The 16,199-nt window shown below is 42.8% G+C and overlaps 1 protein-coding gene across 4 annotated transcripts in view; it reads right to left on the bottom strand.

Annotated features, from left to right (window-relative positions):
- GTF3C1 (general transcription factor IIIC subunit 1) overlaps positions 1 to 16,199 on the bottom strand; it is an 83,945-nt gene that overhangs the window by 43,610 nt on the left and 24,136 nt on the right. For 3 of the 4 annotated variants that reach the window (XM_048865740.2, XM_048865742.2, XM_048865744.2), the window contains 10 exons: positions 14,055 to 14,170; positions 11,821 to 12,145; positions 10,742 to 10,953; positions 9,728 to 9,867; positions 7,870 to 8,023; positions 6,126 to 6,229; positions 4,364 to 4,551; positions 3,027 to 3,323; positions 2,235 to 2,380; positions 840 to 937 (listed from right to left, as the gene is read on the bottom strand). In XM_048865740.2, coding sequence (XP_048721697.1) covers positions 840 to 937; positions 2,235 to 2,380; positions 3,027 to 3,323; positions 4,364 to 4,551; positions 6,126 to 6,229; positions 7,870 to 8,023; positions 9,728 to 9,867; positions 10,742 to 10,953; positions 11,821 to 12,145; positions 14,055 to 14,170 — 1,780 coding nt within the window. The remainder of the gene's footprint in view (positions 1 to 839; positions 938 to 2,234; positions 2,381 to 3,026; positions 3,324 to 4,363; positions 4,552 to 6,125; positions 6,230 to 7,869; positions 8,024 to 9,727; positions 9,868 to 10,741; positions 10,954 to 11,820; positions 12,146 to 14,054; positions 14,171 to 16,199) is intronic. The other variant, XM_048865741.2, reaches the window with a different exon arrangement.

The following is a 16,199-nucleotide window of genomic DNA, read 5'->3' as shown; positions in this document are numbered from 1 at the left end:
TTAATCTCAAGAATTTAGAACAGAACCCAAATTCCCATGTCTCAGCATTCCTCTGCTGTGTAGCAAACTGTTATGACACCCACTGGCAAAGTCTGTCTCTGTCTCATCCTCCTCTGCTGGCTGGTTCACAGAGGATAACAGCCTCCTAGTGCAACCACCAATCCATTAGTTCAAATGGAAGTCTGTGCTATGTAGCTAAAGGTTCCAATCCTGCTGACTCATGTGGTGGGTTGATACAGTCCCACACGATGAAATTTCTGTTCTCTCTAATTGCTTTTTATTAAAATTTAGGAACTTACATTAAAAACATTATGGTTGTAAAATCAAGCACCCAAAATTTAGGAAATTCCAGATTTAAAGTTTTCTGTGCCACTCTGTTTGCTGACACATCATGGTGGACGAGTTAATTACCAAATCAGGATGTTCTCCTTTGGGAAGAGAGAAGACAGTGCCATGAGGTGAACTGTCCAGGCCAGAGTGCTAGCCAGTTGGCACTGCTCTTTCACTGACCACATGCCCTGAACCATCTGATATTCTCAATAAGCCTAGAACGAATTAGATCAGCACCTGTCGCAATTCTTCCCCCCGAAGGCCTGATTGATGTGAAAAACTTGTTCGTTCTCTGACAACATGGACAACCTACCCAGACCCCAGTCACTTTACCTGAATGTTGCTGTCTTCTTCCTCCCCCACCTTTTGGTGTGTTTTTCATCTTTTCGAGCATAAAGTTCTTCTGGGCAAAGAGTTTGCCCAGTGTAGTCCTTGCGAGAACAATCAACAACCCCACTTCCTCCCCACAGCCACTTAGTTTGACATATCCCACCACCACAGGTACTTGCCTCTTATAAAGAAGCTGCTGTCGGACTGACCTCGGAAGACATCTGATCAGGGTATGTTTTTTTAGAGGATTGTTTAAAAAATCTTCAAGACCATCCACCTAAAAAAAATTATTTTACAATAAGTTTATCAAAATGTGAAAACTGACTGAAATTTAATCAGAATACTGACTAGAGATTAACTAGTCTTTGAAGTATCACACTTAAGTGTGACAATTGCCTTCAGAATCTGGGTTTTTTTATAATAAATATCAGCACCAAGAAGGATATTCAGCGAAGAACCATGAGACTGATTAAAGGATTAGAAACCATACCATATAGTGATAGATTCAGGGAGCTCAAGCTATTTAACTTGAGAAAGAGAAGGTTAAGTGGTGACTTGCTTACAGTCTATAAGTACCTACATATGGAACAAATATTTAACAGTGGGCTCTTCAATCTAGCCAGAAAAGGTACAACAAGATACAGTAGCTGGTTGGAAGTTGAAACTAGACAAATTCAGACTCAAAATTAGGCATACATTTTTAACAGTGAGGGCAATTAGCCATGGAAAAATTTACCAATGGTGGAGGTAGCTTCTTCATCACTGACAATTTTTAAATAGAGATTGGATGTTTTTGTAAAAGATCTCTAGGAATTAGTCTGGGGAAGTTCTCTGGAACATGTTATACAGGAGATCAGGCTAGATCAGGGGTCGGCAACCTTCAGCATGCAGCCCATCAGGGTAATCCAATGGTGGGCTGCAAGACATTTTGTTTACATTGACCATCTGCAGGCACGGCCCCCGGCAGCTCCCAGTGGCCATGGTTTGCCGTTCCCAGCCAACGGGAGCTGTGGTAAGCCAGGAACGGTAAACCATGGCCAACGGGAGCTGTGGTACGCCAGGAATGGTAAACCATGTCCAACTGGGAGCTGCGAGGGGCCATTCCTGTGGGATGGTCAACATAAACAAAACGTCTCGCGGTCCGACAGCGGATTACCCTAATGGGCTGCGTGCCGAAGGTTGCCGACCCCTGGGCTAGATAATCACAATGGTTCCTTTTGGCCTTGGAATCTATGAATTGCCAGTGCATACAAAGTGGCTAATCATTAGTCAAGTTAATTCATTTTACCAGGCAAAAGCAGGGTTCTGTGAAGTCTTCAGTAAGTCACATGCAAATTATTGTCCTATGAATCAATAGTACTAGAGTGCTGTTCATCTTGGATTGATTATTTTCTTCCGGAATCAAACTGGCAAAAACTAAAGTTAAATTTCTATGGATTACCAGCTGAAACTGATTATATAGTCTTAAGAGCAGATAATACTGACTAAGCATGTCTGCTGCTTTGTAAAGTACTGTTAATAACAATGGACATTATATCATACAGGATATGAATTGCAAAACAAAAGCACAGTACCTTGTAGCTGACTTGCACTATCTGAACAAAGATGGAGAGAGGTAGGCAAAGAAGAACGTCACTAACAAGAGCCCAGCCATACCCAAATTCCCTATGTACTGGGAGAGGAGGGACGTAGCGCATCCACGAAATATCATCCACATACACTAGAGAAAGGATGCTGGTTTAGAATCACAGATGGAACAAAATTATTAGTCCTATCTGGGGACCAGTGAAGTATTGGAAATCTGAAGCCAGGTCTACAATTGTAAACAAACATAAGAACTGCAATACAGACTTAAAGCAGCAGTCCACCTAGCCTAGTATCCCGTTTCTGCCAGTGTCCAGTACCAGAAGCTTCAGAGGGAGGCACGCTAATCCCCGCCATGGGCAATTATGGAATAACCTACGCATAAGAGAATCTTCTTCCTATACTCAGGCAGTGAGTTGTTGGCTTATGCCCAGCATTGAATAATGGGACAATCCAAAGCCTTAGGTCCAAACCACCTCCTTTTTTGAGTTCGCTAAAGTACATGTTCTCCATTTCCAATATGTGCCCCACATTTTAATCATGACTACAGCATCCACAGCTGAAGTCAAACTCTAAAACATGGCAGTACCAATCCTTTAATGAGGGTCAGTGCCTTAAGTAAGCTTTGAGGAAGTGGTGTTACAAGCAATTGAAACAATATTTCGGAGCATGCTCACTGAGTAACTGGCATTAAAAGTGGCGAGGATTCCCCCCCTTGCCCACCACTCCAAGAATTCCTCCATGTAGACACAGTCCTGATCTGATGAGGAGCCAGTTCTTACCTGTCTCATTACACAGATCCACTTCAGACTCCTGTGCAGGAACTTCATGATTCGCCACGCACGTAGTTTCTGGTGCAGCCTCCTCCTCGTCATCTCCTGATGCACCTGGATGGGTTTCAGGTACTGCTGTGTTTGTGTCCAGTCCCTGTGGACTGCCTCTTTTATCACCATCATAGCATGCTTTCTGTTGCTGCCCATTTAAAGGATGTCCATAAATTAGGTACCAGAGGAAAATGTGGACCATTCTTAACCGAGGCATTTTGGGAAGAAAGCCAAGGGAACGCCCAAGTCCTGGAACTGCAGAGAAAAGAAGATGAACCACTGAATGCAAAGACAAAATAAATTAAAAAGATAAAAGGACTAATTCCTTAAAAGTGAGGGAAATTACAAGTTAAATTGATCGGGAGGAAAAATTTAGACACGCAAACGTGCATGAAAGTTCAAAGCTGTTTAAGAGGAGTTTATCAGATAGCCAAAAAGCCACAATCACAAATAAGAACATTGTGTAAAAGCCCATTCTGGTTAAGATGGGAACTGAAGGAAGCAATTAGAAATAAAAATGTAATATATAACAAAGAAAAGGAGAAGATGACAGCCATCAATATAAATCAGAAGTTATGAAGTGTAGAAAATTGATAAGGGAAGTTAAAAGACATCAGGTTAAAATTCATGGTTGGAAGGGCCCAGGACAACAAAGAGGAATTTTTAAGTAGACCAGGAACAAAAGAAATCCTAATGGTATGGGCCTATTAGTAGATGGAGATGGTAAAAAATTGTTAATAATGATGCAGAAAAGTTCAATAAAAATTTCTGTAAAGCGTTCGGCAATCCTAACTTTAAGAGTTGTTGCCAGCACTCCCTAGAACTGTTTTACTTCACTGTAGTCTTGTTTTAGTATGCTGTAATGCATATTTTTCTGTACTACTTCATTGTCATACAGTAGTACACAGTACTCCAAGATGGTATGCATGTGTAGCAAAGGCTACATAAAAAATCCCTATATTATAGAAAGTGACCAACTGAGCTATAGTTTTAGCATCCCTATTGGTGATTGTAGATGGAGAGGGGGTTTTTAATTGCTGATGAAGAGCTGGGCATAGCCACCTATGGGAACATTTTCCCAACTGCAGTCACATCACATAGGAACTACTGGAGCACCACGGGCTACATTTCACTACGAATGGCTTTGATACACTGAACCTAGGAAGTTCCCACCTGAATTTCACTCTAGGACACAAATCTTAAGTGTGAGGATCTCTCAAACCCTGTATCTGAGAAATGGAAAAATTTCTCCAGTTGTCTGAATTATTTGACGGACGAGTAGAAGTTAGTTTTACCTGTAACAGGGTGATAATTTTTTAGCTGCATTATGCCCATTTTCAAATCAGTTTTCCTTGCCCGACCATTATTTTCAGCATTAGAGGGAGAGGTTCCTTGCATTTCCCCTGATACAGCAGCAGTCTCTTGCCCCAGACTATCTTCCTCTAAATGCTCTTGGGGTGTTGGTGTCTGGGGAACTTTAATCCTATATAAAAACCACACAGGAAAATTGGTACATTGGTAAAGTCAAACAGGCACTAATATAATTAATTCTGCAAACAATCACCAGCCAAGGTGACAGTCACTGTTCTGCAAGAAAATCTTCATACAAAACCAAGACTAACTCCTCTCCTTGCAAATCATTACTGAGGAAAAGGGTTTTGCATGTTTGCTCTCATGAGACAAATAGTGGGGGGTCTCCTGGTGAAGGATGTGGGTCTATTCACAAAGAACAAAAGGATTTCCCTGAATTGACAATGGAGTGGGCTGCACAGAACACCATACCACCAGGACAACCCCTTATGACTGCTACAAGAGAGAAGTCACTCCAAACACAGAGAGCATCAGCTAGAAGCTTCAAAAGGGGAGAGTGTGCAAGGAGCAACAAGAGGTGCCGCTGCCTGAGGCTATGATTCTCCAAAGGATAGTAACAGTTTCATATGTTGTAGGAGACAACAGCTGTAAGCGAGGAATGATTAAGATTGTGAAGTATGACTCCTTCACTAAACAGATGTGTGAGCCTGCTATCTAAATGGAATGTGAGTCTCGAATGGGAAAGAAGCACCAGGAATCAGTCCGCCCCATGCAAGGGGTGAGAAGTGTTGAGGAGGAAACCTCCAGCCTCAGTTGACAGTCTGGGTCACCTAAAGCCCTTAGGTAATGGTGTGTCATGAAAGCTTGCAGGAAGGGCCCCACTCCTAGTAACATGTATGTGGAGGAAGTGGTCCCCAGGTGACGGGAGAAGAAGTCAGGGGAGATGTCCTTTCCCTACTACTTCTGAATCAGTCAGGAAGCCATCAGGTATTTCATGACCCCCGAAGGGTGTGTGTGTAGGAAGCAGTGGCCCTCATGCGCTGACACATGCTGGACTCTGTTTGAATACATGTGACCAGGGAGGGAAGCAATCAAGAGGCTGTCAAGTATCCTCTTGGTCTGGATTTTGTAAATGTGCAAGAAGCAATCAGGGGGAGGCTGTCTGTGTTCAAACAATAGGACACAGGTAACCATTGAGCTAGTGAAGCATATCTGGCATGAGACATTCAATTTCGAACAAAAAAGAGAAAGCAGACTTCACATGCCTCTTTACAACAATCTATTCTTTAGACATATGATTTCTAATTGGGGCCTGTCCCTAAGACTTGCTAGAGCAAGTGAGGCTGATACCAGACAGACCTGCTGAAAAATCAAAACTGCCAGGCTTACAAGATTAGTCTTTGAGTTAAGGCTTGGGATTCAAGAGATCCACGTTCTATTTCTGGCTCTATTAGACTTCCTGCATGATCTTCAGCAAGTCTCAAATTTCTGTGCCTCAGTTTCTCCAAACAAAGCAAAGCCAATACTTCAAAAAATTCATCACTGTTTGTGAGTGGCTCAGCTATCCCACCCAGGTGTGCCACAGACAAATGTAGAGATAAATAATAAAACAAGACTCAAGGACATAACGCAGAATAGCCCTATGCATGATACGGTGGCACAACAAGGAAATGAACAAACAGGATGGAAATTACAGGAATCTCAGACTGCAAATATTGGAGTCACTGAACTGTAGACAGTACTTGCCTGTTTGCTGTGCTTGAGTTGGAGATCCGGAAACGCACTTGCTCAATGGCACTTTTTACCAGGGGGTCATTAGGATTCACCGAAGGGTGAACTACAAACTCTACCTGTACAACAAAGTAAAAACAGAAGAGTGTATGGAGATTTACTTATACTGATTCAGAACAAATTGAAATTAATCACCATACAAAAGCAGTATTATCTGATGCCCTGCACATACTTTATGTTTTACGTTCACGGTTCCCAAGCTGTGATCTTCAGATCACTTGTTGATGGTCCATGATCAGCTGGTGCGTTTGGACTTTGGTGCGGTTGTTTCCAGCTGCCTTGTCTGGACTTTTTACTGTAAAGAGCAGCCTGCAAAAGCAGCTGAGGCCAGGGTGAAATCCTGGCCCAACTGAAATCAATGCCAAAACTCTCCTGGACTTCAGTAGGAGCAGGATTTGACCCAGGGACAAGGAGTCAACTACATAAGAGGAAGAGAGGAAACAGGAGCTGCCCTCAGACTTGAGCCCCCCATGAGGCTTGATATTCCAGATGGAGATGAAGGAACAGAACAGGTAGGTGAGGCCCATACTACATTTGAGAACCATATACATTTAGAAATGTTTCCTAAGTTTTTAAGAACAAACTAAAGACAGAAAAGGCAATTAAAACTGCCTCAACTGCTGAAACCTGTATAATTTTTAAAAACATCTTAAATATATATAGGGGAATATAACCATGTAGGGCAGCATAAGGTGTAAATTTTTAACAGTGGGAGTAAATAATCATTGGAACAATTTACCAAGGGACATGGTGGATTCTCCATCACTGACAATTTTAAAATCAAGATTGGATGTTTTTCTAAAAGCTCTGCTCTAGAAATTATTTTGTGGAAGCTCTCTGGCTTGTGCTACACAGGACGTCAGAACAGATGGTCACAATGGTCCCATCTGGCTTTGAATGCTAGTAACAGGCTGAAAAGTGTATGAAAGACTTCAGAAGTCTATAAGACCAACAAATTCATATTAAAAGGAGTGCACCTTGAGGACTTCTCCCAGGTCAGGCACTCAGATTTCACAAACTTTCTTCTGTGCGTGCACAGCAAGTAATTTTCAGTGCATGATTATCAAACAGTAACTTTCACTCATGATTGTGTGCAAATCTCCTCACTGAGGACTGTTTAAACAGCAAGCACCAGTTTGAGTTGTGTGAAGGAAGTTTCAATAATTATTTCAAATTAAAGAATTTGTTTTTACCTCCATGAAACTCAAGAACAGATGCAGAGATTTTGCTTCAACTTAAAGAACACAGACAATTTTGGATGAAGATCAAGCTTAGGAAAATTCAATCCCAAAGGCTAATTTATGAAGTTTTCACATGCTCTTGCTTTCCAAGAGAAGGCTAAAAAGGGGAACTGTTTGACAGTCTGAACTATACTGAGAGGGAGCAACCAGCCAGTTACCAGAGAAGTGACAATGGGAAGCTCCAAGCACTAATTAGGAGGAATCTTGGCTTGCTGAGTGTAGTCTCTTGGTAGCTTTTTTGGGGTGTTACTAATAAAACAAAGTATTTCTACAAGAAAGGCCTGACGGGTGTCAACATTGGAGAATATTTAATATAATGTGCTGAAAGCTCTACCTGTCTGTTACGTCATTTAGTTCTAAATTAAAAAATGGCCAAGACTAGCTTGATAATACGCAGTATAAGCAGCAATTTTTGCCGCCACAGTTCCCAGCAGCAAAGACTCAGAGCAACAAGTTACCTTTTTGCTAATGCCATCTTGAATGACCGTTGTGCGGTAGAATCTGAGGAGCCCTTCTTGGGAAAGCTTGTGTACCAGTCGAACAATGGATTTCTTACAGCATTTCGTGGAAACACCTTCTTGCTTCTCCTGATCCATGATCATTTTCTGAAGCCTAGAACATGAAACAGCATCTTACACTTCTTAGCTGCAGTGACATTTCCATGCTGCTTACAGCTGCAAAATCTATAGTGAATTTGTGGTCAAAATTAATTCTATTTTTAACCTTGCACCAAAACTGCCACAGGCTGCTCAACCCACATCTGAAAGCTCCGTTTGTCACTGCCTGAAAGGAACATTTAGTCATCAGCATCCTCTGGCAAACTTAAATTGTGACGTGTTTAGAAACAGTGGCTAAGATACAGCAACTGCAGTGTGGTATGTGCCTGATGTCATAATGTAGGAAAGTTTTTTTTCTGGTTTTAAGCCAGTAACTAAACTGAGACTTGAACTGGGCTAGGTTGTGCCATAAGAACAACCCAGCACTTCTTCTGAGGTTGCCATCCTGTTTTCTAGAATCTCAGCTTTCATTTTAACAAAGGTAAGTTTAATGCGTATGGCTGTGTAGAATAACTTGAAAATGTGAAAGGAGTGTGCACCATGGCAATGATTTCTGGCTGCATCTGCAAACCCCGAAACAATTGCTCAGGGCTGCAAACTGCCTCATACATCTCAATGGGGCATTAGCTCAGATGTGGTAGGATACTTTAAATGTCATGTATGCTTGGAGAGATGCTGTACAGGGGGATCTCCCAAGCCTGGATTCAATGCACCCTGGGTCTCATCGCTTCTTTCATCAGATATTTTCAAAGGCAGGGCTTGTGGGCTTCCTGGGTCTGGGGCAGAAGGATTTGCAAATGGCGCAGTTAGCTGCAATGTGTGTCTCACCCAGGCAGGAGAGGCATCGCTGGTGCTCCCTGCTCAGAGAAGGAGTGCAGGCAGGAAACAGTTTTTTAAGCCCAGAATCCAGGGCATAGTCCTGGGCAGAGGTGAGGGGGCAGAATGCAGTCCCTGAACGGGGAAGAGAACTAAACTAATTATACCAAAAATGATCTAAACACTAAGAAAACCTATGTACAAACTATTTACAGCTAGGCAGAAGTAGGTCATGCTTAGAAAACAAAGAGCATGAAGGAACAGTAGGTTCCGACTCAGGCCATGCGGCAGTAAGAGGGAACTGGAGAGGCGTCAACCCACACTACCTCTTACACCCTCAACTGGGAGCATGAGGAGATGCACTATGTATGTGTGGGTCAACTAACACTACCAAGAAATACTTCCAGACTCAAGTGCATGGCATGCATCCGCACCCACACGTGGAATACTCATAGGGACCATCACTCGAAGAAGCTTATATACGCATTTAGACCTTTTATTGTTTTGTATGTTTATTGTGTCAGACCTATCCTAAAATAAATGTACTGTGCTTTGACAGAACTCTCGTTACTTGTAGCTGCTGGCAAATACCGTTAATAGCCCTCTGAGACAAAGTGAAGTGCAGGGATAGGACTTTTGTCAGATCTGCTGGGATAAACACAGTGAAGAATAAGGGGGCTGCAAACCTATACCTCTGGTCAGTAGGGAGACGGACTAGAGGCTGTGAGGGCATTCCTTGAGCAGACCACGGAGGGGGCTGAAAGTGCAGTTACTCTTAAACTGTAAATACCTGCATTCCTACAGTACAGAACATGCTGTCGACAGGAAACCACGATCAACCACCATGTAATGAAGTGCACAGACGTTTCAAAGCAGTGATTGTGCTACCATAATGCTTCAGGCTCCCACTAAACAAGTAAACAGCTTTCAGACCCTGTCTTACGTGAACAAGCTTTCGATTAAGCGGAGGTTTCGGACAGCTTCTACGATGAGATTTCGGCGCTTCAGTAGCCGGTATGTTTCATGAGATCTCTCCACTGCAGTGGCTCTGGAGCGCTTTTCCTTCTTTTGCTCAGCGTTCTTCTAGTGAAGAGCATGGAGAGAGGAAATTCAATCTGTACAAACTCAAGGAGTTCCTATCTGTCCCTCTATCACCATAATATCTGAGTCTCTCTCAACTTTAATGTGTCATGTTCTCAGCATCCTGGTGAGGCAGATCAGTACTATTTATTCCCATCTTGTAGATGGGAACTGAAGCACAGACTAAGTGACCTACCCAAGGTCATACAGGGGAGTCTGGTGGAGCAGAGAACTGAACCCAACTTTCCCATGTCTGAAGCTTGTGTCCTAAACAACTAGTCTAACTTCCACCAAACTGCAATAACCATGTCCATATCATGCATCACCATCAGGTTTTGAACCTTGAACCTTCAGCACAGATCTCTACCACTCAAACTACAGGATGACTTTAGGTCTAGCACATGCTTGCTCTTCCTACAAATCTCACTCGGTTTTAGCCCTATGGCATTTGACTATGCTTGTTTCTGAATGTTTTAGGCAAGTGGTGATCAATGTGCATAGCGACTAAAGAACGAAGTCTGCTCTGTGTGCAAGCAAGGAGTGGCATTTCCCAAGCCCCCTGAGCTGAAAGACTGACAATGAGGAAGTTCCTATGAACGCAGTTTCATCCTCTCATTCCATTCCCTAAACTTTGAATTGCATGACTCAACTAGGCTGCTGATAACCTTTAAACAAAACCAGATTGAATGTGTGCAGGGAGATGGGAAAGCAGAGGGACAAAATAACCAATGTGAAACAAAGGGATTGTAGCTGGAGGTCTTGCTATGAAAAGTAGAAAACTGTCAGTCAGAGGGTCACCTGCCCAATGTTGCAGGAATTCTCATACTTCAAGCAGCTGTACCAACAAGAGAGCAAGTATCAAGCCATAATATCTTACCTTGGGGTCTTCAAGTCTGACCTCCTCAATCACAGTCATATCCCCCTCTTCATCTATGGAATGAGTGCCTAGAGAGAGATTAGGTTCCTGCTTTATAGTGTCCAAACTAGAATCCTCCTCTGCAAAGCCATCTGGGAGCTCTTCAGGATCTTCAAGAAGGCGGGGGGAAGGCAGCTTCTTCACCAGGGTCTTCGTGGCTTGGAACTTGCAGCCTAATTTAAGAACACAAAGAAGTCCAGTTAGGCTGGCCACTTCATTATTCAGTTCCTACAGGTTTTTCCCATGCCCAGCCATTCCCTAGATGACAGGGACCTAGCCCAGGCCTGCAGACAGGTTCACTTAAAGTGTCTCCGGCTATACTCTTCAAGCATCTTCTATCCAATAAGGCCATTGCAGGAAACAGGGAGGCTCAAGGAGAGTAAACAGCTATGCTCAGTCTTAAAAATTTAAATATTATTTGAGTGAATTCTGGACACTTACATCCTCCAGGTGATGATGCTTTCCCCCCCTTCCCTGACTGCAGGTAGAAGACTCTCCAGGTAGATTCCTACCTGATAGTAGGGGGCAGGATTAGCTTGGTCAGCAGCTGCTGCCTGAAGAAAGGGGGGAACGGGGGGGTTGTCTCCCACTTCAAAGACTGTCTTGCCTGAGAGGAACCTCCCCTGGAGCATGAAAAGAGTAGGAGTTCACAACATGCACCTCTGCAGCCTTTCCATAAATCTATGGCAGGTCAGGTGACCCCTTCCCATAGCTCATTAGAGAGACGGATGGGAGTGCACAGGAGACTGGGAAGAAGCACCTGTACCCCACCCCTACACCAGTTTCCCAGTCTAGCAACCTTAGGCAAGGAAGTTGTTCCAAGTCCCCAGCAGAAGGAAGAGAGAGTGGGGTTAGGAACGAATGTGTCACCCTTGCCCCCCAACAATATAGTAAGTTTTGGGGAGAGAACACCAAACGCAAACAGGGTGCAGGCAATGCTGCAGAAGAGGATTTTTTTTAAACAAACCTGATGTCCTCTCTATTTTCTTCAAAGGAAACCTACATGAGAAAGCCAGACTCCCCAGAGAACCATTCCCTACCTTTAGTTGGTGTTGACTGATGGGGGCCATCTCGGAAGCTGAATTTCAGCAGTGCATCTGAGTTGGCCTTCACTCCTTTTTCTCGTTTCTTGTTGTATTTCATCTCTTCCTCATTATCTGATTCTGAGAGGAAAGTGTCTTCTTCTACAGGAGACAGATCTTCCTCAGGCAGGGAGTCTTCATGCACTAGAGCCAAGCTAACTGTCGCTAACTGTTCACTCCGGGCCTTCTCCCTCTCAAACTGACGGCTTAAATCACTCTCTTCTGCAAAAACGTGTGAAATGTACTTTGTTGTTCGTTGCCGACCTTCATCTTCCATAAATCCCTAAGAGGATTGAAAGTCATTATTTTGGCAAATTCTTCCGTTTCCCCCTCCGTTATCCTTGTCCTCTGACCACCCAGATTCTCAACTCCTCCTCCTCCTCCTCCAAGCCCCACCTCCCAAAGCTTTAATCTCTATTCTTAAAAACTAGGCGGGCCACGTCTGCAGCTCATGGAAAACAGAGAAACATTCTGTTTACACAAAAATTCTGTATCCTGCGTAGATAACAATCACATACCACAATATATTTTCTCTTATTCTGTATTACAGACATCTGAATAAAACCAAGGTATTTGTTTCTTAATCAGTTTGATGCATACTGTTCTAGAACCATAATTCTGTGTGAAGTTGCTGGAATATGGGACTTACAAGGCTGGATCAGACCAGGGGTCCTTCTACTCCATTATCTGGTCTGACAGTGGCCAGAACCAAATGCTTCAAGTGTAGAAAAGCCCAGAACAAATACTTAAGGAATTTCTTCCGACCTCCACCCCACCCCAATCAATGAATGGTTGGTTTATGTCCTGAAGCATGTTTATATCCCTTTTCTAATCTTATATAAAGTAACTTTAGATATGAATCCTGGGAATATGTTTTGTTTTTTTAAATCCTACCAATTTCTTGGCCACGACATGCAATCTTATTAAAACAACTGCTATACAGAAGGGTTGGAGGGTAGCAAACGTACCTATACTTAAAAAAGGCTCTAGGGGTGATCGAGGCAATTATTGTCCAGTAAGCTTTATATGGTAATTTGTTAAAATGATAAAAAACCTGGAAGATCAAGGTATGACAGGGTTTAACAGCATAGCTTCCTCAAAGGAAAATAATGTATCACTAATCTCTCAGAATTCTTTGTTACTTTAGTGATATGTTCAGATAAAGGAGAACCAGTTGACAATTTATTTAAATTTCAAAACGCCTTTTGACAAGGTCCCTCAGTAAAAGCTACTAAAGCTTTATCTACACAGGAGGGTTTATCTTGCACTGAGTTTTTTCATATTAGATTGTATGCACTGATTGTGTACACACTATCAACTGTTTTCTGATTCAATACATGTCACTGTGTCTACATGGGGACTGTGCACCATTATGGGTGAATACCACATGGTGATTTGCTTCACTTCTGGGTTCCACACATGCCAGGACTTCTCTCCCTGTGTATGATGGGATACATACTGAAGTCAGCTGGAAGGGATTTGAATTCTGGGGGTCAAACTCAATTTCCATAACTTCTTTCCTACTCTCCCACCTAGGTTAGCCAGTGCCATTTTCAAACAGCCAGCATTTTCTGTCTCCTACCACGTACAGGTAAATTAAGTATTGGGGCAGCTAACCAGGGACTGGGCAAGGAGGGGCATGGCTTGGGGAATTTGTGTATTGCAGCTTGGCAAGTAAGCTTAGGGCTAGATTTTTAAAAGTATTAGGCATGGCTGCACTTAACGTCGCAATTCCCAACTGATTTAGGAGCCTAAATCTCATGTTCAAAAGGGATTTAGATGCTTAGGAGTCTAAATCCCAACTGTCAATGGAATTTAGGCTCCTAAGTGTCTAAATCCATTTCAGAAATGAGATTTAGGCTACCAAATCAGTCATGTGTTGCAATGCAGAGCACAATACCGCCTAAACACCTTAAAAATCTATGTTGTTGATGTTGAATTAATTTTTCAAACACTGCCTTCCCCATTCATTATTTTGCATATGCTATCCCTTATCTGTCTCCCCTCTAAACGGAACAGTCAATCTTTATAGTTTCTACAGGTCTCTTTTTTCACTGCCCATCTTCAAATCCCTTCTATTTTCTCTCTTTTTTTTGAGATAAAAGTGACCATTAAGTTCTATTTAATTTATTTCCACAGTGATGGTAGTTGCAACCCTGTCTTTAATCTCATGTTAATTCACAAGACATTACCTTGACAACTTTGTATCTCTCTAGAAGACGACAGAGCATCCGTGCTTCTAGCTTCCCCACATTCATAGCCGATCGAATTTCTGCCTGAGAAATTCCTTTGGTTCCCCTACTTTCAACTGTTTTAGGGAGGGGAAAGAAGTTAAAACTTAAGTTTACAGGAATCACCTCATACTGAAACAATCTGGCTGAGCTGCAGAGGCTATCAGATCCAGCCTGAACAACCGCTGTCAGCTTGAACGTCATTGTCTTAAAAGCATAAGATTTTCAAACATACATCAGAATGTCTTCAACACTTAAAGAAAAGGAGTATTGTGGCACCTTAGAGACTAACCAATTTATTTGAGCATAAGCTTTCGTGAGCTACAGCTCACTTCATCGAATGATGATGGCACATGATGGCATATATCACATTGGTAGATGTGCAGGTGAACGAGCCTCTGATAGTGTGGCTGATGTTATTAGGCCCTGTGATGGTGTCCCCGTTGCCAACTGTGCCCACATATCTATTCAGGGGACACCATCACAGGGCCTAATAACATAAGCCACACTATCAGAGGCTCGTTCACCTGCACATCCACCAATGTGATATATGCCATCATGGGCCAGCAATGCCCCTCTGCCATGTACATTGGTCAAACTGGACAGTCTCTACATAAAAGAATAAATGGACACAAATCAGATGTCAAGAATTATAACATTCATAAACCAGTCGGAGAACACTTCAATCTCTCTGGTCACGCGATTACAGACAGGAAAGTTGCAATACTACAACAAAAAAACTTCAAATCCAGACTCCAGCGAGAAACTATTGAATTGGAATTCATTTGCAAATTGGATACAATTAACTTAGGCTTGAATAGAGACTGGGAGTGGCTAAGTCATTATGCAAGGTAACCTATTTCCCCTTGTTTTTTCCTACCCCCCCCCATAGACGATCTTTTTAAACCCTGGATTTGTGCTGGAAATGGCCCAACTTGATTATCATACACATTGTAAGGAGAGTGATCACTTTAGATAAGCTATTACCAGCAGGAGAGTGGGGCGGGGGGAGGTATTTTTTCATGCTTTGTGTGTATAAAAAGATCTTCTACACTTTCCACAGTATGCAGCCGATGAAGTGAGCTGTAGCTCACGAAAGCTTATGCTCAAATAAATTGGTTAGTCTCTAAGGTGCCACAAGTACTCCTTTTCTTTTTGCGAATACAGACTAACACGGCTGTTACTCTGAAACCTTCTTCAACACTTGCTACTATAAATCGTTTTCACTGTCATACACATAATACACAGTGTTGTACAATAAAATATGCATATCTAAGGCTGTAAAAAAGATTTCTACTACATTATATTTGTGAAATAGTATGTGCTAATTTAGTTAAAGAAGATCATAATGCATGTGCACAATGGGCAGAGTTAAGTCTGCCTGTGCTAATTTGACACGTTAACTTAGATTCATAGATATTAAGGTCAGAAGGGTCCATTATGATCACCTTGTCTGACCACCTGCACAATGCAGGCCACAGAATCTCACCCACCCACTCCTGCAATAAACCTCTCACCTATGTCTGAGCTATTGAAGTCCTCAAATCATGGTTTAAAGACTTCAAGGAGCAGAGAATCCTCCAGCAAGTGACCCATGCCCCATGCTACAGCACAAGGCGAAACCTCCCCAGGGCCTCTTCCAATCTGCCCTGGAGGAAAATTCCTTCCCAACCCCATATATGGCGATCAGCTGAACCCTTAGCATATGGGCAAGATTCACCAGCCAGATACCCAGGAAAGAATTCTCTGTAGTAACTCAGATCCCACCCCATCTAATTTGAGTGGTTAGCTGGGAAAAGAAACAGTTACTATGAGGTAAGTAACTGAACTGTGCTTCTCCAAGATGTTCTGTGCATGTGGATCCCACTCATGGTGTGGTAGCACCCCTTGCACAGGAGTTCGGAAACTTAAAAAGCAGTGTCCATTAAGGGGTCATGCGTGCACCCTTTGTGTCCTTGCACCCCCTCTCCTAAGGGCAAAGGGCAGTGTGACCCTGCTTACTCCCTCAGTTCCTTCTTGCCATCCAGAGTCTCAAAGAGTCTCCGAGCTGTGGGGATGTGCTGTGGGTCATGGGATCCACCATGCAAAGAGCATGTTAAAAAGCCA

The sequence above is a fragment of the Caretta caretta genome, chromosome 10, assembly GCF_965140235.1.
Source record: "Caretta caretta isolate rCarCar2 chromosome 10, rCarCar1.hap1, whole genome shotgun sequence".
In the NCBI taxonomy this organism is placed as follows: domain Eukaryota; kingdom Metazoa; phylum Chordata; order Testudines; family Cheloniidae; genus Caretta; species Caretta caretta.
This window is presented reverse-complemented; position numbering and strand designations above follow the sequence as displayed.